At 39.0% G+C, this 25,173-nt stretch overlaps 2 protein-coding genes across 2 annotated transcripts in view; one reads left to right on the top strand and one right to left on the bottom strand.

Moving 5' to 3' along the window:
- Positions 1–10,116, bottom strand: part of cog6 (component of oligomeric golgi complex 6) — a 30,655-nt gene extending 20,539 nt beyond the window's left edge. Inside the window, exons 1-4 of the mRNA XM_087795281.1 lie at positions 9,930–10,116; positions 9,184–9,327; positions 9,041–9,112; positions 8,859–8,917 (exon numbers count right to left, since the gene is read on the bottom strand). Coding sequence (XP_087651407.1) covers positions 8,859–8,917; positions 9,041–9,112; positions 9,184–9,327; positions 9,930–10,064 — 410 coding nt within the window. The 5' untranslated portion in view covers positions 10,065–10,116. The remainder of the gene's footprint in view (positions 1–8,858; positions 8,918–9,040; positions 9,113–9,183; positions 9,328–9,929) is intronic.
- Positions 10,117–12,209: 2,093 nt separating this feature from the next.
- The window catches only part of LOC148075591 (LHFPL tetraspan subfamily member 6 protein), a 66,563-nt gene continuing 53,599 nt past the window's right edge, over positions 12,210–25,173 (top strand). The window contains exons 1-2 of the mRNA XM_087795280.1: positions 12,210–12,468; positions 14,013–14,497. Coding sequence (XP_087651406.1) covers positions 14,113–14,497 — 385 coding nt within the window. The 5' untranslated portion in view covers positions 12,210–12,468; positions 14,013–14,112. The remainder of the gene's footprint in view (positions 12,469–14,012; positions 14,498–25,173) is intronic.

Below are 25,173 nucleotides of genomic sequence, written 5' to 3'. Positions count from 1 at the left end.
AAAAAGGAGGAACGATGGTGCAGAACTGTCAGAACACAACACATACCTCTCAAGACTGTAATTACTGAATACCACACGGAAGGAGTAAACCGTAGGAGAATGTGGACTCCTGATGAGGAAACGCTGCTCACAATAGCTGGAACATAATATGACACGACGGGATGAAATTTCACATCCTCGCATGACAAAAGGAGTTCGACAATGTCAGATTTAGAGGATGGCTTCGTGTGCGAGCTTCCATTTCGGCAACCAATTGATTTTTGTCTCGGGATGATTTGAGCGGCAGCACAAGCTCATCAACAACGCTGTCAAATGGGATCACGGACGCCGGCATCTTAGTTCTCTAAGCTGGTAAAGTTCATCACAAACTTGTCATCGATGAAAAGGCAAAGTATAAATTCTGTTTGACTCGGAGTCAATTTCCTTTCAGCGGAGAGCTTCAATCTCCGCACCGAGATAAGACGAAAAGAGGATTAACAGGATATTGTTTTGGATGAAAAAACATGCAGACGGAATCAGGATCTGCTTAATTTCTCAGCGAATACATCAGGAGTGTAACTCACCTCCTGTGGAAGTAGAGGAGTCATTCAAATCTATTCTGGAGGCGCTTCAAAGCTTCGGGATATTTGGCATTTGTAGAGCAGCTAGTTATCAACGCACCAGTGGGTGCCAAGCAAACAGAAACACACACTCACACATGTTGTTGCTTAAATATTTAAGGTTCTCTGAAGGATTTCACACTTGATGATTTATAGTCACACCACTCCTAGAAGCACATTTCATTAACATATGATTTATATACCGCAGTAGAGGTGTTTTTGTCAACATTTTAAATAACAACATTATAAATAAGATTAGGATACACGATGACCCAATACTACGAATACAAGAAGAAGGTGGAATTTAATTTAAAAGCTGCTTATACGGCAAAATGGCAGTGACTTTTAGAAGAAACCAAAACAAAAAAGTAACAAATTTCAGCACTTCAATTTCTTTTTCAGTTTAATAAACTCCCTCTCTCTCTCTCGGGAATCATTTTTTTCATCTAGTTAGTAAAAACTGCCAAAATGCATTATAATTCAATAAGGCAACTAATGTGTTGATTTAAGTGCGTCTTAAATAGATCTTGGATCTATTGTATCATCATCACATGTGTCTGTTTATATAAATATTTACATTAGAAAATCATCTTAAGCCCCTCCCCTAAAACATATTATTTACCATAACCACACCCACTCTGCTGTGATTGGTCAAGCAAGGATTTTTCAAGGCTTCGTCAATCCAGGAAGTTTCCACCTCCAAATTACTTGTTGTACAAACAAATATGGGCGTGATTACAGCTGCAGGAGGAGGAGAGAAACCATTATTACGTCATAATGGGTTCCGCTCTCGTAACCTCTCGTTCACAGAGATTTCAGACGTAAGTAATAACGTCAAAACACGGTCATGATGAGGGATTTACTGCATTTTGAAGAGGAAGACTTCAACATTTGAACTATGCAAGTGAGTCAGGAGAGTTGGGTTTTCACATTAGTTGCCCTTTAACTATATTAATCTCAACTTGGCACCAGCAACACATGCCAAACTACAACTGTCACTGTGTTTGAGTCATAGGATTTGGATCATAGTTGACAACCAAAGGAGGGAGTGGAGAAGTAAATACAGGACTTTGCATCACTAAAGACAAGTGATTCATGTGTTAAAGGGTCTTCACATTTCAAATAAAAACTCATACGCAGGTAAATTGTAGTTGTGGTACTTTGGCATGAAGCCCAAGAGGCCAGGGGCGAACTATAACAACCTCTTTTGTGTAACCACAGAGCTTCCGTTCATGCGACGCCTTGACTTGTTCGACATGAACACATATCCATGTAATGCAAAGATAACCCGGAGCAAGTGAAGTGTCCGGGATTTTCGTCGTGAAAAAGGCGGTGTCGACTTGCTGACGGAGTCTTTACAGGCAAAGCGACTTGTGCAAAGCGACAAACAAAAGGTCTGAAAGCCGGCGGACAAACACGGGTCGTTTACCCTCATTGGCTTCGCCTCTTCCACCTTTCGCCTCGGCACACTATAGGCAATCTGCTGAGCCTTTCCGTTTCATTAGAGCTGACAAATGACATGGTGCCAGGGGCTGATAAGATGGCAAACACTTGAGGACAGTTCTGTTCTGCTGGGTAAACACAGATCTCCAGCATCTGTGCAGCCCCGTAAACTACTGTCCTGACTCAGCTGACGGGCTCAGATAACGCCGCGGCGCGACCATGTGTGTCAACAGGAGAATAATGAGACAGACCGTCGCTGGGAAATTTGTGAATAGAAGGGGAGAAAAGAATGAAAGCATTGACAGCTGCTGGGGAATCTAAACTCTTTACTACACTTTTTCCCCTTTAGTCAAAATAACTTTCAATCACAGTTTGTCAGGAAAACAACTTTGTGTCAAGAAGTGTTTCACACCGACGGTTGAAATGCAGATAAATGGTCATTGGAATACCAGCTACCTTTCCATTAAAATACTTTAAATCATGCAAGGTGTTTTTTAAACTTTGGTATTAAACTGTATAAAAAGAAAAAGAAGACGAAATATAGAAGAATGTCTCGGGCAGGAGTGGCCTGTAACAATGGGTTCTAAAGTTCCACGAGACTGACGGACTGTTTGCATGAAGGGCTTGATTTTCAAGTGTGAAACATTTGTGGATTTGTAAACTTTTTGTAAATATTGAATACAAGCCGCTAATGAAAACTATAATATTGATAGAATGCATGGTTATAATACAGTCATTTATTATCATGTTCTTGTAATTCTCATGACTTAAACATGTATGCCCGGTGCTTATTTATTTAAAGCCTTTCATTTAAGTTGGTGAATATTTTTACATTTCATGTCTCATTTTACATTAATACATATTTGTTATAAATGAATAATTACTAGCAATAGAAGCACAAGATGTTAATGCGTAGCCGTTATGCTAAATTGACATTATGTCAAACCTGAGTGCATTGTTAAAAAATGTTATTTCATTATTTGTTGTAAGACAAATAAATGAATTAAATATATATATTGAAGTTGTCATTTTACTTTCTTGTTGTTGATTTGCTTTGGTGCACTTACTTTGACAGAAATGATTGCCTTGGTGCCCTAAAATCTATGCTCTTCTTTAAGGCAACACTTGCCTTGACCCTAAAAAGTTTAAATTCGAAGCATGTGCTTGAATTATTTTAATGCGAAATGAAAAAAAATAGACAAATGAATAGCCTGAGCAAACCTCTGCCAAGGAGGCACAGGCTCTTTACCACTGTGTGGACCAGGAAGTTGTGTCTGTTGCATTCCAGAATTTTCAAAGAAATAAAAATATGTTATCTCATATATTATCTCTAAAACATGATGCCTGATGAAAAATAACAAGACAGTTTTGTCACCTCGATTGCATGCCTTGTTATAGTCAGTGTTTGCCAGTTCAAGAGAAGCTGGAGCTCTGTAATCAACAGAAACTTAATAAGTAAATGACTAAACCTTCCGGAATCCAGATGAAAGTACAGAACGCAAGCAAGATTAACCCGCTCCAAGTTATCCCATTTTTTAAAAATCATTCAGATTTTATTTTTTTATCCAACCTCAACATTTTGTTATGCTTTTACAAGCAAACCAAAGGTGGTGAAATCATAAACACCACATTACAAACAAGGCCACAACAAGCAGCTATATGAAAGCATAGAAGGCAAAAAAAACTTGCCATAAAAGATGATTAATGTAACAAATTACCAGTATTATGTGTTCAATGTCCTCCCGCAGGTTTGGTCTTCACAGTAATGGTCCTTTAGACATTCTTCACACTGTTGAATCCATTAGTCGGCTGTAACTATTCCTGCTCACAGCGGTAATAGTTTCAGGTCCAACAGTGTTCAATTTCACTTGTGTAGTCTGAGTAATTAAGTTGGGGCTGATCAACGGACTGTTCAGTACGACCACATTCATCCTCGCAAGCCTTTCATTGTTCAGTGCACGGCTGGCTTCGGCTGAATTTGCTCTGGCATTGTTCATGGCTGACTGAATAAATGTCATTGTGTTCCTATGTTGTCTTGGAAAAAAAACACATAGTCACAGTCCGCTATTCATACCCGGGACACATATTTAACTTCATCGGTTTCACCTCATTATATGGCAGTACAACCTTTCGGGGATCATTGCGAGGCGTCTGTAACCAGCAGGAAATGTCTTGTTTTGCGACCATTGTGGGTTTTCCTGGCAGCTCTTCAGACGCCGAACTGCCAGAGACAAGGACAAATCCCAGCAAGCAAACACAATTCCATCTGGTTGTGAGGTCATTGTGGCTTTTATCGGAGGGAAATGTCAAACAGACGGATAGTGAGTCCCCAAAGGAGCCGGTATGCAAAGAGAGCACCCCGACCATGTTTTCAGAAGGGCACCCATGTAAAACCTGCGGCACGGTTTAATTAATTTCGTCTTCATCCTTCAAAGCTCATCCTCCATCTCATCCTACATCATGAGGAGGAGATGCAGCAGCAATGCCATCAACCGAGCATGGGATTGAGGTGGTACATCACAGCTGTCAGCGTTGACTTTTGGCAGAAATCTTCATTGTCCTTGTCCGTGCCCCTCCCTCTGTGTCAACTCGCAAGGTGACTGAGCAACCAGGTCACAGCCGAGAATACTAATGAAGCTAAACCCCCTCCCGAGGTGCGCGCTAATACATGGGAGTCTTTTATTTGTAACCTTTATTTGTCTGCAAGGGCAGCCAAATTGATAGATCGGCAATACTAACCCCGGAGTTTGCATTACTGCCTGGAGAGTCCGAGACATATTTAATCTATTCTGTGGGAGAAAAATCGTTTTGTCTTTTAATTCAAACGAAGCCACAAATAAAAGGGATCTCCGGTTTCTATACCAACATGGTTCGTCCTTGGAAAATGGGGTCATAAATTTAGTAAACACTTGTGGCCATGGTTAAAGAACCTACTCGTCTGTGATGTTTATTCATCCGTTGGAAAAATGATTCAAATGAGTTGAAAGTGTTTGAAATGTTGTTGTCAGGAAAAATGAAAACACATTTACATTTTGTTGGTGTTCTGTAAATAAAGTTTATCTATCTTTCTATGGTTTCTATTCGCTGCTGCTGGCCAACTGAGTTAAATGGCAACTAATGTGTTGATTTAAGCATCTTTTAAATAGATGTTGGACTCTATTATTTTCACCAGTATGTGTCGGTTTGTACAAAACTCTCTTTTCATTGAAATATTTACATTAGAAAATGTGCTTAAGCTTAACATTTTCTTTAGCACTACCACACCCACTCTGCTGTGATTGGTAGAGCAAGTTTGTCAAGCAGCGTCATCAATCACAGAAAGTCTCCACCTCCAGGGGACTCATTGTATAAACAAAGCTGGGCATTGTTGCTGCTATAGTGAAGAGTGAATCACCCTATTATGTCAAAATGGACTCTGCTCTTGTAACCTCTCGTTTGCTGAGATTTCAGACTGGCAAGAACTTTATAAAGTAATAACTTCAAAACACGGTCATGATACTGCATCTTGGAGAGGAAGACGTAAACATTTGAAACATGCATGCAAGTCTGGAAAGTTGGGTTTTCACTTGAATATATAAAACACAAAATACAATCAATTAAATAAACTAACCAAGCAAGAAAGAATGTACCAAGAGTGCCTCACATGTTGCTTCTCTTAACAGGTCAGTGTTTGGTTAAACCTCAACCCATCAGCGGCTCTACTACGAGCCTCAAACAAATCCTTCAACGGGAACATGGACGGCAGAAATTCAACTGGCAGCAAATCTCAAGACCACACACCGTGTTCTCATCTCACAGTCCGACCTCAGCAATATTACGTAAAAATCTCGGTGTGAACCAAACCGAGACTGCTTTGCATCTCAAGGCCAAACATCGCACGGCGACTGACACAGATAGATTTACATGAGTTATGAATGCTGCTCTACTTATGCAAATAGAGAAAGAAGGCAGAAATATTCATCAACCTCATGAATCATTCATCCCTGCTCTTCAGAATTAAAGACGAACAAGCTTGCCAGCTTCTGTTCCCTCAGATTTATCAGTTAGTTAACGGAAGCTGCGAGTTTGACGGTGGGAATTGAACACGCCAACTTAAAATTATAAGTTTGTGTTCGGTTAAGAATGGGTATCACAGAGCATGTTAATGGACATAATGTGAGGGTAAAGCCCTTTTTTGTAAGAAAGATATTCAATATCCACCAAACTGGTAACACCCACAGCCTCTCTCTCACTGTTATAGTCAAAAAAAAAAGTATTCGGTGACAAGTACAAGTCAGAGGATCATGCGACTCATGAGAAATTGAAACAATAGGGAGCAGACAAGCACCTTGACACGCTCTCAAAATGACTAGTGACTGCACAGACGCCAGAGAAGAAGACATAAAAGTTTCATTCTCCTCGCTTCCCCTGACATTTCCAAATGTCATTGTAAAGGTTCATAGCGTCATCTCGGTGTCCTCGGCTCACATTTGGGTGACAATCAAGTGACAAAGTGGTGTAATGTTGTTGCTACATGGGACTTCTCGTGAAGGACCTGAACTTTTAACACTGGTCTGTTACCCAATACTGGCATCGAAAACTTATTTTACTTGGATAAGTACCAAGATATCCCTGACTGAACCATCATCCCGAATTATTCCTAAAGCGGATCATGTTGTGAATTTTCACAAGTAAATTTAATGTACTTACAGGAAATCAAGCACTATTATAACTGTATAATATACTATTAATTATAACTGTAATGTTTCTAATCTTAAGGTGCTGGAGAAGAGGTAATTAAAACTTTTAACCAAAATACTGTGCGAAACCATTCTAGCAAGTTGGTATACATGTTTTACTGTAATCTCCTTTAATTCTTTGAAAAAGAAATGTTTTTACGGAAAAGGATGTCAGCGAGTGAAAATGCATACAAAAACAGATGTTCAGTATAATACGTTTCATTGATATTCTGCAGAAGATCAAAAGGCTTGCTTGATTACAACATAAATAGACCAGAAGTATCACTGTTCAGAAGTCCTTAAAATTAAGAATACATGATGCCGTTCAGCAGACACTCATGACTCCACAATTCTTGCACTGTCATACGTTTAATGTCAAATATTCGTATTAAATGACCTCAAAATGTGATTAGTTAATCAAGACAATTCAAACACTTAAGAGGAGAACTGTATGGAACATAACCTGTCAAGAACGGCAAGCAGAAACGGAGTGAGCTGGTAATTTATGCATTCACTGGACAACGTGCAGATATTAACACTGAAGAATTTCACGATAATAGAAGTTGGACGATTCAAGCCCCATGTTTCAATCTTGATCATATAATTCATATCTCATCAACTATTTCATGTTGTGTTTATTCCTGTTAATGGGTTGACAGTCACCTTCACTTAAATCCCTGCTTTGATAATTACCTTCAGCAAAACATTTTCTGTCCCCATAACAAGGTTTTTAGTTAAGGGTAAATATATCTAGACATGTTTGATTGTTTTTTTTAGCAGAGGAGTTTATTTTGTCTTTTTATTTGCAGTCATAGTCTGTATTTGCTAATGAAAAAGAGGACTTTTGTAATGATGATTTCATTTCATATTTACTGTGTCTTCATATTTTATGTTTTGTGTTAAGCACAACAGATGGTTATTATTTGAGAAGACAAAACAACATTTAAATCATATCAATGAAGGATAAAATGAGTGTGAGCCACAGCAAATAATAATCTTGCACATCACGTAGAAAAAACTAAGCTTTACATTTGTTTATTATTCCATGACAATTATTTTTAACTAGTTTTGAATATGAAGTAGGTCATTGCCGTGTCAGAGTCAGTCAGTTTTTCATCAAGATTGTCATCTATATATCCTCAAAGCGGTACAACTGACATCTCTCTGATAATTGTTTTGTTTCGTTTCATAATGCTTTACTCATACGAAGAATTTTAATTTGCATTTAATACTTTTTTTTGCCAATAAATGTGTAATATCCAGCAGAAGTAGAAATATTTTTATTAAACTAAATAGTAATAAATGTATAAATAAATATAGGAACATAAGTTTTATTGTTTGTGTGATTCAGTTTAAAAGTTACAGTCACAGCGGGAAGTCACCAAATGCTTCAAAAATCCTAACTTTTGATAGAATGACATTGGAGAAAAAAGTTTTAAATATGATTTCTTAACTCACTTCATACATTTGTATCACCTTAAAAAGATTGTCCAACCCTCCAACATATCTAACTCCTGTATATTTCATTTTTATAAACACTTCATCTAGTCAACATAAGAATGCTTCCATGATTGAAGCACACCCTCCACTTTGAGGTTAAGAGTCTGTCCTTTATCTATTTGGTTGTGCTCACTCGTTTCTTGCCCATGCTGAGCCCTGTTTGACAAGTAATGCGAAGGTTTGTCTGACCAACAGTAGAGCTTCATTTAAAAGTCCATGTGGGAGAAGTGGGTCAGATCATGGCCCAGTTTCTCCCAGAAACTCTCTGCTGACTCTACGAATATAATCCATCATCCATAAGAGCCTAAAACAATATGTTGCCTTGAATAAAACTTTGTTATATTCATATATAAAAATATTCACTACTGAAGCAAGTACCTGTATAAATCAAGTTTTTGTCTAACTAAGTTTTTGCCTAAACAGGATGCTGTTTTGGAGTTAAATTCTGCAGTCTGTCCCACGCTACCACATCGAGTCGTCAAGAGTGCCCACATTTTCACGACTAAGCATAATAAACATGAGGTCTAAAGATATATTTAAAAAAGTAATTTGAATCTTACAAAAAAGTGCTCTTGGAAAAAAATATAACTGGACTTACTTTTCTCCTTGAAGCTTGTTGGTCTTGATAATCAAGTCCTGCGTTTGTTCTTTTGCTGCCTGAAACATAAAAGTAAATGAATACATAACTTTGTTTAATGTTCTTGTTCAAAAATTATTAAAACACAATTCATCTTAAGCGGCCGATTAAAACATTGTGGAGACTCTTTGACACCTTTGTACCTTTAACCTGCTGGTCATTTCTTCACAACACGTGCTCATGGCCTGAACGTCCTCATTGACATTCTCCAGCTCCTGTAGGAAAACAAATGTTATATTGTAGCTGCCGAGTTAAACAAATGGCTTATTTATGAGAGTTATTTTACCTCTTTAACTTCTTTAAAAATCCTCGCAAAGTCCTCATTGATGGCTAAACTTCGTCTCTCGATGTCGCCTCGCAGGTTTCTTCGGGTGCGAAGGCTGTTCTCCGTGAAGAAGACGGACAAGGCCATCAAAGCCTCTAGCATGTCCTGGGATCACCAGCAGATTTGTTAGGTAACTTTTTAGCAAACAATACAGACTTATGATAAGAAATGAAAAGTAAAATACACTTGGTAAGTTAAGGCTTAAGTACCCATATGTATTTAAGAGACCAGATAAAGTAATATTTTCACACTTGGTAAACCAAACTAGAATATTATCTACTCAAGAATGTCTGAAAATGAAAAAGGCCAGAATCTGGAGATGGAAATACAAAAGGTCAAAACAAAGTAGATGAAGCACCGTTTTTTTCTTCGTATGACTGTTGACACATACTTTCCCTTCTCAAACAGCACAAGTAACACCTGCCAGACTTGTGAGGAGATACTTTAACTAAAAAAAATTCAATTAAAAAAATTGTTTGTTTTTTTTAAATTTCTATTTGAAATAACCGTTAAGCTTGGAACATTTGTTATGTTGAGTATGTCAGAGAAACACCTATCAGTACATTCTAGATGTCAGCCTCTTGTGAAAATAACGATGAATAGTTAGAAATGTTTTTTATACATTCTGCTGGACTATATTGCTTAATATTGTCATATACACCGGAACGAGTGTTAGCAACAGCTAGCTAACCAACACTTCCACCTACCTTATCATTGTCAAGCCTCGTCTCCAATATTTTGTTGAGCTTCCTAGAAAGAGGGTTGTTGGGCTGAGACGGCGCGTTTGGATTCGGCATCATAACCGAAGTATCGGAGGAGATTTCTGCTTTAGTGTCAGCCATCGTTGACGAGGCGCTCCACGTCAACTTTGAAGGGAATGTTGTTTTGGTCCGTCATCGAAGACTGTCCGGCGCGCGACAGGAGAGGAAGGTTCCGCCTGCACAACGTAATGTTATATTTTCAATCATCTTTATTTATTTAAAAAACGATGTGTCAAGAAGTTCGAGCGGTTCTTTTTGTAGGTAAAACTTGGTGAACTATAATGACAATGTTAACTTGCAAAAAACAGGAAAAGGTAACAAATCAAGTTGTGGTTTTACATTTCTGGTTTATTAAATTTGAAATAATAAGACCTTATAAGTATTATATGATCCTGAATTTTATTTTTTTCTCATGATCCCTGTTTTCAATTATTACACTTTAATGTATGTTTATTTCTGTAAATTATTTTTGAACAATGTCAGTTTGCACCAACAGTACAATCCATCTGTATGTTAACAAGGGAAGAATCATCATTGATTTAAATAGATAAACGGTAAAAATAGATTTATAGGCAAATGTAATAATATATTTTAATTGCTCTACACTTGTTGAGGACATTCATGTTGTTTTTATGACCTTTATACAAATGATGATGATTCTGCCTTACAAGTTTACTTGAAGTTTTTCTTTTTCATATTCGCATTGGCCAATGACTGATAAAAATCTGAATTCACAGGAATGACCTACAGCGTCCTTACTCTTATTCTCTCTAGCAAGAATCAATGTGAGAGCTCTGCTGCATTCACGCCGTGTTGGACATTTTCCAATTACCTAGAAAACAACTGCTAAATTATTTATAGTGGATATAAAAGTGGCTATATATGAAGACGTGATATCATCTTCTGGATGATTTCCCTGCTGGTTTGTCGCTCATCATAAATGTCACTGGTCGTTTTTGAATCAATGTCAAGTTATTTTTATCAAATAAGCTTTGAATTTTTTTCCCTTCCCTGTCAAATGGTTTAGTGATCATGAGTCTTTTTAATTTTAATCAGAAATTATGATAGATAGATGGATGGATGGATGGATGGATGGATGGATGGATGGATGGATGGATGGATGGATGGATGGATGGATGGATGGATGGATGGATGGATGGATGGATGGATGGATGGATGGATGGATGGATGGATGGATGGATGGATGATGGATGGATGGATGGATGGATGGATGGATGGATGGATGGATGGATGGATGGATGGATGGATGGATGGATGGATGGATGGATGGATGGATGGACGGATGGACGGACGGACGGACAGATCTCAGGAAATTGTTTGTTGTTTGAAAATGAAATAAGATCAATTGAACTGTTTAAACTTTTTAGTTCACCAAAGTAAACCACAGTCTGTGAATTCATTGCATTTAGTGAAGAACAATATTGTCAAATAATTTGATGGAACTTGATTAATTATTAATAACGAGTCATTGTAGCAGATCAGTATTATTAAGTCAATGTTTGGAACATTGTTTTGCTGTAAAACGTTGTACAATAAGGTTAAGTAAAAGTCACACAACAGAAAACTAAAATCTAAAAAGAATTGGTAAATAAAATTGATGCTTGAATAGACATACCCTTTTGGAATTAATGTATAATGCTTCTTAGTTTTTATTTTAGTACTATTTGTTTTACTCTTTTATTTCTTTCAGAGTTGTTGTTTTGTTTTGTTTTTACATTATATTAGTTGTGTTCCTATCAACTTGTGTTTGTGTAACTATTTACTTTCAACATGTTATCCTGTCATGTCATCATTTATTTTTATTTTATTTATTTATTAATGTTTGATTATATAACAGCCACTAGAAGGAGATTTGAAGGAACCCGTTTCAAAGGCTATAAATTCACACTGAAATATTCAAAAATGAAAGGCTGGAGAAGTCGATGTTATTTGAAAAAAAACTGTATTTTAACCAAAAATGATAGAGCAGAGGATGTTTAAAACAAATATCTATAGATTCACAACCAAGGCGAATTATTTTGATGTTTTTTTAATCACAAAACGTCCGGTTTATCTCTATAGAAACAGATTTACGTGGTTCAGTGAACGCAGCAGCAGCATTCAGGGCGCGATAGTAAAATCAGAGTCCTGCCTCTGGGTGGAGATTCCCGTGACTGACAGTCTTCTCCCGGGAGGTTCTTCACGGACTTCCCTCCTATTCCAACAGATCCCTCTTCGGGCCGGAATGCGGTGTGTCTGGATCTGGATCTGCGCGCGTCTCCACGCAGGAACGAGGACCAACTGAACCACGAATCTGTAGTCGAACCGATCCGCGTCTTTTTTTTTTATTTACCTCCATCCTCCTGACGATCGAAGCCTTTTTTTCTCGCCCGGACTACGGAAAAGTTTGCGTTGGGATTCTAAACAGCTGGAGTCCGCGGATGGACGCGAGCACGCGCGGGGCAGAAGATTTTCCTCCCAAAATGTGAGACGTTTGTTTCTTTTTTTTCTACTTCTTTTCATTGACATTCCGACGGTGTTGAGCGCTGGAGGGTCACCTCTAGTCCTGCTCGATCCGAGAGATCCTGTCCTTGCAAACACATTCTCGATCCACATTCCACTGTTAGTTCTGTGTCATTCATCGTTAGACTTTTTTATAATATAGAATATCGATGTGTTTGAACGTAACACGACACAATCTGCAAGTATTGATAAGTCAATGGTCGGAAAATTTACTCGTTTATCCTCACAATAAACTTCTTTTACAAAAGTGGATTAATTCAACTTATTGAAAACGACTTTATGGAGATTTTCAAGCAACCACTGGAAAGAGAAACGTTTTTTTTAAACGCATAATTAGTTCATTATACCATTAAAATAAATAACAACATGGATTTTAAATCGTTTTATTCATTTGTGTTCGAAAAGCTTGTTTTTAAAAATAGTAGTGCTGTTTGTTACATAACTAATGTAAGGATTTGTACAACTTTTAACATAATATATTGATTTTTTTACGTTACATTATTATTATTATTGTTATTTTTATTATTATATCATTAGTTAAATTATAATATATAGAATGTAAATCTTTAATATTAGGTTTTAAATATTACATTTTAATATTAAGTATTTTTTAATTAATTGAAATACTTTTTTTTAAATCTAGTCACGCACAAGGGTATATTTAATGTTTAATATTTTTTAGAATTAAAGGCATTCCGTGTTAGTCTTCACCCAGATCAACACCTTACATTCCTATCCTGTATCTCAAAGACATCATTAGTTAATAATTGGTCAGAATCAATGAACACGTTCTGACTGCATATTCATTAGAATTCTTGTTGTACGTTTTTATTTGCCTGCACGTTCAACTTATCGGAGTTAATGAAGAAAATTGATTCATAAATGAACATGGAGTCACGACTTTTATCCCTTAGCTCGCTCTGTTGAAGCTTACTTTCTGTAATATGTAAAAAAAAAAAAAATAGTTAAGTGAAACAACAACATCCAACCATTCTTTCAGGGAGATGGAAAAGAAAATACTAAGTAAACTTTACAAAGAGAAAATCTAGTTTGGGGAAGTTAACTTCAGCAAATGATTTTTCAGTCACCACCCGGGGAGAAAAAAAAACATTAAAAGAAAAAGTCAAGGGTTGTGAAATCTCTCCGGTACAGCAGAAATTCCAACAAATTCAACTCAAGCCGAAAAAAGACAGTTTTTAAAAATCTTGCAGAAAGATAAGGAAAAACTTTGAAAAATTGTAGCCTGGTGACATTTCAAGATGGTAGCGATAATGGCACCGGTTTTGACAGCACCAGCAGTAACCAGACCGAAAAAGAAAAAAAAATTCCCCAAAATATTTATCTTAAGAGCTTAAAAGGTGACGTCTTATATTTGTTAAGATAATTCCAAGAGCTACTTTAGGAACATTTTCAAAGTGCTGGTTTGGCACCAGCATTGACATCCATCCATTGCTGAAGATTAGAGTTTTTGTTTACACTAACTGGATTGTTTGTGTTGTTCTGCAGGGACCATCAGTCACTGAGAAGTTGAGAACTCTCAGTTGGATCGAAACAACATCGGTTCCTTTTTCTTTTTTTTATAAGTTCTGCGTGCGATCGTCCAGCAATGGCGTCCAGTCTGACGTGCACAGGTGTGATCTGGACCCTCCTGTCCCTGCTCTGCGCCGCCGCCTCCTGCGTGGGCTTCTTCATGCCCTACTGGCTGCTGGGCACTCAGATGGACAAACCCGTGTCCTTCGGAACCTTCCGGCGCTGCTCCTACCCGGTGCGAGACGAGGAGAGTCAGACCACCGTGATGGTGGAGCAGTGCGGACGCTACGCCTCCTTCAACGGGATCCCTAGCCTGGAGTGGAGGATCTGCACGGTGGTCACCGGGGTGGGGTGCGGCCTCCTCCTGCTGGTGGCGCTCACGGCTCTGATGGGCTGCTGCATCTCCGACCTCATCTCGCGTACCATTGGACGGGTGGCCGGAGGGATCCAGTTTGTAGGAGGTGAGTCTGCTGCTGGTTTTGTGATGCACTTGTGTGTGTGTGTGTGCGGGGGTCAACTATCTTGTGTACGGCAAATTATTGAGGTATTGTTGTTGTATTTTCATAGCGATAATTCACCCGAAATTCAAATTTCACTCATTTTCTACTCACCCTCATGTCGACTAAGGTTCTGGATTATTTTCAGAATAATCGGTTCTTTTTTATAGAGTTATAAACAAATATGTTTGTTCATTTTAGTGTAGCGACTGGAGCTCAGTTGTCTTCATCTTCATCTTCGTCCAAAAATACACTTAAAAACATCCAAATACCTTCATACTGCTCGTATGTAACGTCCATCTTGTTATTTAAGCCTCATGAGAGGAATTTTTCCAGAATAAAATGAAACAAGTCTATATTTTCATCTTGTTTGTAGCGAAAGTTTTTTAAAAATAACAAGTGACATAAATTGGACGCACTCCAGGTAAATACCAAAAGCGCTTCCATGCTGAAAGCGCTCACAATATTTACCTGGAGAACTTTCTGTCTGTATTGATTATTATTTACTTTGACTACAAACAAGCTGAAAATATAGACCTTTTTTTTTAGGTTTTTTTTCCAGGCTTCAATACAAGATGGATGTTACAGACGTCAAACGGGAACCACAAAGGTATTTAGATGTTTTAAAGTTTGTCTTTTTGGAGGAAGATGAAGACAACTGAACTCCAGTCTCTACATTAAAATGAACAAACATTTTTGTCTATAAGTTAGTATAGAGTTATAAACAAATATTTTTGTTCATTTTAGTGTAGCGACTGGAGCTCAGTTGTCTTCGTCTTCATCTTGGTCCAAAAATATACTTAAAAACATCTATATACTTCCATACTGCAGGTCTGAGGATGAAGATGAAGACAACTGAGCTCCAGTCTCTACATTAAAATGAACAAACATTTTTGTCTATAAGTTAGTATAGAGTTATAAACAAATATTTTTGTTCATTTTAGTGTAGCGACTGGAGCTCAGTTGTCTTCGTCTTCATCTTGGTCCAAAAATATACTTAAAAACATCTAAATACTTCCATACTGCCCGTCTGAGGATGAAGATGAAGACAACTGAGCTCCAGTCGCTACATTAAAATGAACAAACATTTTTGTCTATAAGTTAGTATAGAGTTATAAACAAATATTTTTGTTCATTTTAGTGTAGCGACTGGAGCTCAGTTGTCTTCGTCTTCATCTTGGTCCATAAATACACTTAAAAACATCTAAATACTTTCATACTGCCCGTCTGAGGATGAAGATGAAGACAACTGAGCTCCAGCCGCTACATTAAAATGAACAGACATTTTTGCTTTAACTCCAAAAAAGAACAGATTACTTTAAAGATAATCCAATTTTTTAGTAGACTTGAGGGTGTGTAGAAAATGAGTGAGATTTGAGTGGGTGTTGGTGCTTGGTATGGATTCCAGAAAAGCAATAAAACATGGCGCGTGCTCCCCAAACAACATTAACATTTTTTAATCATTTAAATTGTCTGGTTTCCACCAGTAATTGGAGTGAAGTTTGGTCAGACACTGTTATACCGCCGGAGCTCGGGGCCTGTAATTCCATGTAGATCGTCTTCAACTTTTTGAACAGCGGAGTGTCTGAGGCTGGCAGACCGTCCTGTTGCTTCAGTTCCTCTCAAATAACTGCTTTTATAGCAAAGTGAGATCTCTTAACGACTGTAATTAACTCCCCGTCAAATTAAATCTCTTCCCCGCTCGACTCCGGTGGAAGGCCCTAAAATCACAGCGTGAGGGAAAATCTTAACAGCCGTGAAAAGTTTGAACCGGAGAGGCAAAAGTGGTCGTTTCCCTGGGAAACTGGACTCCACGGGAAATGAAAGTGTCTACTCTATGATGGAGGGTTTCTTTCACATTTTGTTCACTCCTGACTCAATCAGGAGATTTGGTTGCAAGAGTTGAGAATATGAGCATCTTGACCTCCGTATGACTCGGTTGTGTCGGAGGACAGAGTGTGTTGTCGCCGGTAACAAGGATCCAGGTGAAGATTTATGTTAAAAGTGATAGTTCACCTGAAATTCAAACTTCACCCATTTTCTACTCGCCCTCATTTCGACTAAGTGTTGGGATTATTTTCAGAGTAATCTGTTCCTTTTTAGAGTTATAGACAAAAATCTTTGTTCATTTTAGTGTAGCGACTGGAGCTCAGTTGTCTTCGTCTCCATCTTCGTCCAAAAAGACACCTAAAAACATCCAAATACTATCATACTGCTCGTCTATAACGTCCATCTTGTATTTAAGCCTCATGGGAGGAATTTTTCCGGAATACAATGAAACAAGTTCATATTTTCAGCTTGTTTGTAGCAGAAGTTTGATAAATAACAAGCAACATAAACGGGACGTACTCCAGGTAAATACCAAAAGCGCTTCTACGCCGAAAGCGCTCGCAATATTTACCAGGAGTACGTCCTGTCTGTATTGATTATTATTTACTTTGACGACAAACAAGCTGGAAATATAGACTTGTTTTAGTTGTTTTTTTCCAGGCTTCAATAACAACACGGATGTTACCGTCGTCTCACGGGAACCACAAAGGTATATGGATGTTTTAAAGTGTGTCTTTTTGGAGGAAGATGAAGACAACTGAGCTCCAGTCTCTACTTTAAAATGAACAAACATTTTTGTCTATAACTCTTAAAAGGAACAGATTACTCTAAAAATAATCCCAACTCTTAGTTGACATGAGGGCGAGTAGAAAATGAGTGAAGTTTGAAATTTGGCTGAAAAAACGCTATAACAATTGCCTTGAAGCATCATCATGTTGTTCACGACACTAAAAAGAAAAGTTACTATATTGCCGCGATACAGTTCCACATAAAATCGACACTGGTTTCAAAGAGTATTACTAATTTTCAGTTCTTTCTTCTGTTGTGTCGTGAAAAACACCGCCGTGGTACTGCAAGTGGTCCTGGTTCTTGAAAGTAGCCCACACCCTGTCTCTCATGTCGGAGTAATGAGAGGGTCCCCGGGCCCCGGAGCGGCTCCGACCCTGTTGTTCCCCCTGATTACTGTGAGTGGACGCCGCTGTCTGTTTCTGTTGATTCTGCACTGGTGGACATCTTTGGGAAGTTTTTTTCCCGCTCCGCTTTAAGAACCTTTTGGCGCTCCAGGCCTCTCATTAACTCCCCCAAATTGTTTGCTTGCATACCGCGGCGCACCACTTCGCTATTTCCAAATCCCGTGGAAGCGACTGGGGGGAGCAGGTTGCGAGCAGATTTGAGGACAGGTTTAAATCTGCAGAGGGAGGACCACCGGAATGCCGGCTGTCCCAGTTCCAGCGGGCTTAGCTACTTGGAGACATCAGGATGATGTATAATACGTGGTGTGATTAAGGTGAAAGCTGGATGGCTTAGCCAGAATTGTGCACTTTTATGTAAGCAGAGCTGGTTTTTTAAGCTCGGAGCAACCCCCGGCATGCTGCTGAAACTATTTTTGAATAACTCAACGTATCCTCCCGGAGAATCCTACTGAAGCAGCAGATCACTGTATAGAAGGAGGGAGTGGGTGAAGTCAAATCCTGAAGTCTGAATTGAGAAGTTACACTGGTGTGTTAATGAAATCGTACGGTTTCCTCAGCTGAACTGTTTGTAAGTAAGTCATTTGTATTTATATAGCGCTTTTCCAGACCAGGGTCATAAAGCGCTTAAACAATCAAAACAATATCCAATAAAGTATATACTTTAAAGATCAAGATAAAACTGAGAACAACACAGGAGTTCCAGAAAATCAAGGAAAAGCCTGAACAAATAAAAACGTCTTAAGATGTTTCCTGAAGGAGTCAGTAGATCATCAAACACAGAGGGAGAGGAAGATCGTTCCAAAGCTTAGGAGCAACAGTCTGGAAGGATTTCTCTCCTCTGGTCCTGAACCCTGTGCGTGGAACCATCATTAGATTCTGATCCACAGACCTCAGAGCCCGAGCTGGGGTGTAAGGCTGGATCAGATCAGTGATGTAAGGAGGAGCCTGACCATGAATAGATCTGAAAGTAAGAACCAGAATTTTAAATTTGATCCTTAAAGAAACTGGAAGCCAGTGAAGAGTTTTAAGGATCGGAGAAATGTGAGTTCTTCTACTAGAGCGGGTCAGAATTCTCGCCGCAGAGTTTTGTATCCACTGTGAGACAGATCCTTCTTGTTTAGACATTGAGCGAGGGGGCCGGAGTCTATTCCAGCTACTTTGGCATGGTACGCCCTGGACAGGTCAAAAGACACACAAAGACACACAACCCTTCACACACACACTCACACCTACGAACATCTTGGGGTACTCAATCAACCTCTGTATGTTTTTGGAATGTGGGAGGAAACCAGAGTCTTATCAGATGAGATTTCAACAACTTACAAAGCTGCTGCTCAAAGTAGTTGTGTCGTCTAGTCTAAAATATACTTTTTTAGAAATTCATATTTATATTTATATTTTGGTAAATATGAAACGGAACCTCAGATTTTGTGATTGCCTTGTTTGTGGGACTGGTATTGAATTTCGGTGCTTATGTGGCACCGTCCAAAATACTTGATGGTATCAATACTACGATGGTATCAATTTTCTTTCAGTTCCAAGTTTCGATGCTAATGCTTGATCAAAACTGTGTAATTTTCTGAAGAAAAGCTGATGAATAAGAAAGTGAATAAGATGGTGAACATCAGATAAATTTGTTATCTTTAGGTCTTCTTTTGCTGGGAAAAATTATTGTTGATTATTTTTTGGTCAAGAAAAGTGGGAGTGGAAATTGACCAAAGCTGAAAAGTTACTTTGTGTGATGTAGTTTTCCTTCTGTTAGAAAATAGTTTTGGAAAATATTATCGAAAAAAGGTATTGTTCAGAAACTGCTATTGGAGGGAAAGTATTTATATCAGTACGAGGATCAGACATTTTCAAACGATACCTTTCCCTACTTGTTCATCTGTCAGTCGGCAAAATAACTTGAAAAACAAATCAAATTTCCAGGGAACAGTGATGGGAAAATTGGCTGATAATCACTTGTTGAACCTGTTCTGTAGACCCATCTGGATCTAGGGAGGTTCTATCGGGCCCGCTGAAGTTTAAAACCGAGAGCTTGACATTTAAAAACATAAACCAAAAATTGGTAAAAAAAAACTTCGCTAAACAACAGGTTTTAGGGATGCTAGGTGAGATCGCAAGATTGAATACTAATGAACGCTGCTAAAGTAACATCACTCATGGCCGGGTAAAGTACTTTTTGACGAGCTGTAATAGTTCTGTAGAGTTCTGAAGCTGATTCTGGTTCAGCGAGTAAGACGTCTGAAGCGTCTACTCTCCGTGAAAGTTGACCCAAAAGGATTGAGACGGAGGTGAAAAGAGCAAGTGATGCTGCAGCAGGGAAATGACAGGCTCGAATAGATGCTCACGACCCACAGTGTGCCGAGGATGTGGGGGAGCGAGAGGGGGGGGGAGATAAGTCCCTGACGACCGAATCCTAGTCAAGAATTGGACCTCCCGTCTGTGCCACCAGAACACTGAGCGAAGTTGTGTAATGTAGGCAGCAGCGAGACTTTGATTCTCGAGCCAGAACGGAGTCTGTTGTGGAAATCTGGGACCAGGCCAGCAGCAATTAACAGAAAACAACACCCAGACTCAGACGGAGGTAAACAACAACAATAGAAGCTGAGAGTTGAGTTTTTGATCTCATTTAGTGAACAGAACATGTAAAAAGGCTTCGAGGGCGTCTGACTTTCCTGACAGATCAATCCATTAATAGAACAGAATACTCGCCATTTATCACAAATGTACACAGATGTATGTGAATTCTTTTAGGGTTTTGTGAGATAGTTTAATTCTATTTTCAATTATTTTTATGGCTAAAACTTCTGTTTAACTTGTTAAACCCTCCTACTTTCCAAAAACATATATTGAGGATCATTTTGAGTAGGGCTGTGAGGGAAAAAAATCAATGCACGGATGTATATTTTATAACTTTAATTTTTTTTTATTTTTATTTTTTTAAATCCCCGAAAGATGTGGCGATGACTGGGGACGAGAGGATACAGTCGGCTCTAGCGACTTTTAAAGCTGATGTTTAGACATATTTTGGCTATCAGTTTTTATTCATTCAACTTGAGCAATCCTGAGCTTGATTCATCGTCTCGTATCAAATATTGAAATTGTTCCCTAAAATCATACAAGTGTAGTGAAATAAATTGTATCAAATCGTATCCTGAGCTGGTATTATCGCATTTAAGCGAATCATCTCGTGAGATTGTCCCATACATCTGTGAAAGTGTAGCGAAATGTATCGTTTAGAATCTTATCCTGAGCTGAATATAATATTATACTTTTTGTTTTGACAACCTCAGAATGCAAGTTTTTATTTTCCCAAATGGTAACAAGTTATTGGAAAGAAAATCACATAGCAGAATTCAACCAAGGACCTTTTTGTTGTTGTGATGTTGCTTTGCTAACCTTGAAATGTCAAAGGTTTTTTGGAAGAATGGAATCCCTACACACTGTCCATATATTTTACAGATAAATATCGGGATAGCCACCTATAGATTAGATTAAAAAAATATGAAATACCCTTCATAAATGTAGATTTTCTCCTTTGGACTCAAACTCCCCCACACTTTACTCAAGACAATGCAGGGGTTTTTCTCCTGATGTCATCGCAGATATCGGAGACTTGACCTTCTGTGATGGCGAAGAAAAACAAGGGAAATATTGAGGCTGGAATAAGTGAGTCAACGATGATTCTTCACAGACTCCTGCTTGTCCGCCTCATTAACTCAAACCACTTCCCCCCCTTAAAATATGTTCGCATATCAATTCCCCTGCTTTTATCTTTTTACTCCCGAACTTTCCTGCTCCGCGAGCGTTGGACGGCGGTTCTGGGCGCAGCCCGCTGAGCTTCCCGATACCCGTCACTTCCAATTAGCTCATCGGGGGACTCCTCGGCGTGGTGGCGGTGCCAGAAGATGGACTTGAAAGGATCCGAGTGGTTCCTTTTTTGTAGATGTAACCACTTCACTTTGCTCTCGCTCTAAATCCAAATTGTAGCCTGTCAGGAGTTGTGAGTCCACGGGTCCGTCGAGCCGAAGCGCTTTTATCGTAACTTGTGTGGCCTTTATCCAGCCCTTTTATCACTATTCAGTGTGGCTACTTGAGCAGTGAAGTCACTGTGGAGAACATTCCATTTTGGCTCGTGTCGTCTCTTGGTCCTCTACCAAGTTGTGATCGAACCTACGCTCTCGCTCTACTGCCATGTTTCAGCCACGAGACTCTCAAGACTGGCGACATCATTTAGCGACAATTTTTGACAAATTGTCAAGTTCGTCTTTGGTCCTTTACCAGTTTTTTGGAAAACATTAAATGAAAGAGTGATCATAGCTTCAAACCAGGTGAACCCGACCCAGTTGAAGAAGCCCATACAAACCAGTGACACCTTTTTCTTTTAGGTTTTTATTATGTTTCTATAAATAAAGACACAATAAATAGAACTATTGTGGCACAATTGCAATGTCGCAGTACAAAATCTTCAGCCACCATCTTAACAGACATTGGAGTTTGCTTGTTTTTGGTGTATGTTTTGGTTTTTAAATAGTTTGTAATTCTTAGCTACCTGTATATATATAAAGTTCTTGATGAAAATGACTTGACATTTTTAATTTGGCCCCTGGTTTTTGGATGCTAAAGTCTTAGCCATCGAGGCTTCACGGGAAGTTCTTGAGATTGGTGAGGGTAGTAAATAATAGTTTGTAATTCTTAGCTAACTGTATGTATATAAAGTTCTTGACGAAAATTACTTGGCATTTTTAATTTGGCCCCTGATTTTTGGCTTCTCAGGAAGTTCTTGAGATTGGTGAGGGTAGTAAATAATAAACCACTTTGGCTACACTCAATTGTAGAGTTCAACCCAACTTGTGGTATCTCAGGGTCAAGGTGACCCGAAGGCCTTTGATCAAATGTATTTGTGGTATCCCTTGTGTTGTCTCTTGGTCAAAGTCAACCATCTGCACAGATTCATATGTATTTATGGAAGCCAAGGAGTTAACCTTTGACCCAGAGATAACACAACGGATACGCTTGAAGTAACGTTGTGCTAATGGCTACAGTTAAAAGACATAAATTAATTACATTACATTAATTGTTTATGACTTTTTAATTGCTTAAACTGTGATCACATTGCATCACATTATGGCTGAAATTACGTCCGTTTTTTTTCTGGCTTCACAGCAAATACCATTTGACAACTGCTATCATTTAGTTTAGGAGTTGTTTATCCAAGGTATTTGTGTAGTTTTTAAAAGTATCTCTAGCCACGTCGATACCCGAGACCCTAATTGAATCTATCAGGAACCCGATCTTGTCCTCCAACGATGAGATTTAAAATTAGAATGTAAAGATTTTTTAGAGACTAGCAGTGAAAGATGCTGCGTCGACGACTCCAAGTAACTCCTGTCTGGCTCATGTTATGCACCAGTAAAAAAAAAAAGAAGCCAAAATGACATTTCAGACACAAAACCACTTTTCATAACGATTTTACTGACCTTTTTCTTTTTTTCATCAGTAGCTTTTTTCTATTTTCCAGAAGTAACTTCTTAACATCGATTTGCTGCCAGTTTTGAAATCATTTTGAGATTTAATTTAAGCTATAGCAGTTTGGCAGCTGGATATATCACAAGCTTATTAATCCCTTTAAGCCAATCTCACACACACACACACACACACACACACACGTCACAAGAGTGTGTGAGAGTGATGCGCCAAGTGAGCGAACGCTGCCATCATGACAATCTGTGATCGGGTCAAAGAGGCATCGAGAGGCTTTTTCAACATCAGCTGATGTGATTTTAAATGTGTTTGAGGGCCATTAGTGTCTGCAGGACTTTGGCAGACTGACAACGAGGCGCAAGTGAGCGGCGTCGGGGTTCGAGGACGTTCGGAATGGCTCGTTCCGAGAGGAGGCAGCCGACTCTGACTGATCCCTATTGTGTGCACTGACTGGCAAGAGTTCCTGGCACACTCTGGACGGGTGGAGCCTCGGCTCCGTCACGAGAGGTGAAGAAGGATGGCGTTTGAAGTCTTGTTTCAAGAGAGAAGGTGAAGTCAGAAGACATGGAGACTCATTGTTGGTGTTAAAGAACCAGGATGTGAAGTGGATGCTCACCATTGTTGATTATAGATAGCATTACAGATTAATTTTTCACAAAAAATAAATGTTTCTAAATTTCAATTATCAACATTTTCCACAACTGTGTTGAGTTAACTAGTCGTTTGTGGTATCCCCTGTTTTGTCCCTGGGTCATTGTGACCCTGTGGCTGAAAGCAAATGTGTTTTGGTATCCCTTGTGTTGTGTCTGGGTCAAGGTGACCCTGTGGCCGAAAGCAAATGTGTTTGTGGTATCCCTTGTGTTGTGTCTGGGTCATTGTGAACCTGTGGCTGAAAAGGAATGTGTTTGTGGTATCCCTTGTGTTGTCTCTCTGTCAAGGTGAGCCTGTGGCTGAAAACAAATGTGTTTGTTGTATCCCTTGTGTTGTCTCTGGGTGAAGGTGACACTGTGGCTGAAAGCAAATGTGTATGTGGTATCCCTTGTGTTTTGTCTGGGTCATTGTGACCCTGTGGCCGAAAGCAAATGTGTTTGTGGTATCCCTTGTGTTGTGTCTGGATCATTGTGACCCTGTGGCCGAAAACAAATGCATTTGTGTTGTCCCTTGTGTTGTCTCTGGGTGAAGGTGACACTGTGGCTGAAAGAAAATGTGTTTGTGGTATCCCTTGTGTTGTGTCTGGGTCATTGTGACCCTGTGGCTGGAAACAAATGCATTTGTGTTGTCTCTGGGTGAAGGTTACCCTGTGGCCGAAAACAAATGCATTTGTGTTGTCCCTTGTGTTGTCTATGGGTCAATGTGACCCCGTGGCCGAAAACAAATGTCTTTGTGGTATCCCCTGTGTTGGGGGAATAAAATGGGTCAAGATGAATGACCACCACCAGTGTTTATGTATTTCTGGGAGACGGGTATTTGTGGAAGCCGGGGAGGTCAGTACTCTTGACCCAGAGGCAACTCACGGGTCAAAAAGGTATATTTACATTTTGCTCATGCTCCTAGGTCATGGGAAGTCACTCAAAAGGCTAAATGATGACCAGAACCCGGTAGCTCGACTTACACACACTAGTCCGAATCAAAAGTTCCGGGTTCAGCATTAAAACCAGACGATTCTCAGATTCTGGGTCAAAGACAAGAGCGGAAAAAACCCTCCAGATTAACAGACAGGTTCGTGGCAGATGGAGAATGTAAAAAAAAAAAGGTTACGATCATGATTCAAGATCCAGGCACGCGGACAAGTGGAAAAGTAGACTGGGTTTGAAACGAGCCGATCTAGACTCTGGTAGATGCTATAAGCCAAGTTGCAAGTCTGTGAAAGTGTCTTATTCAAAGTCAAACTTTACACTTACTAATGTGGAGTATTAAACTCACATCTTAATCTAACACCCCAGAGTTCTATCAGCGAGGCAAACAAGACGATCCCCAAATCAACACCTGAATAATTTACTGTGGTAAATTATCTTAAATTAACAGTTTAGCTGTAGAAAAGCACTCTTGGCAGTTTTCCTGCTGAGACTCCTCTCAATTTATCTTCAAACGTGGCAGTGGGCCTATTATGCAAATATTAAATACTTTTTT

This window comes from Callionymus lyra, chromosome 7 (genome assembly GCF_982586985.1).
Source record: "Callionymus lyra chromosome 7, fCalLyr1.hap1.1, whole genome shotgun sequence".
In the NCBI taxonomy this organism is placed as follows: domain Eukaryota; kingdom Metazoa; phylum Chordata; class Actinopteri; order Syngnathiformes; family Callionymidae; genus Callionymus; species Callionymus lyra.
This window is presented reverse-complemented; position numbering and strand designations above follow the sequence as displayed.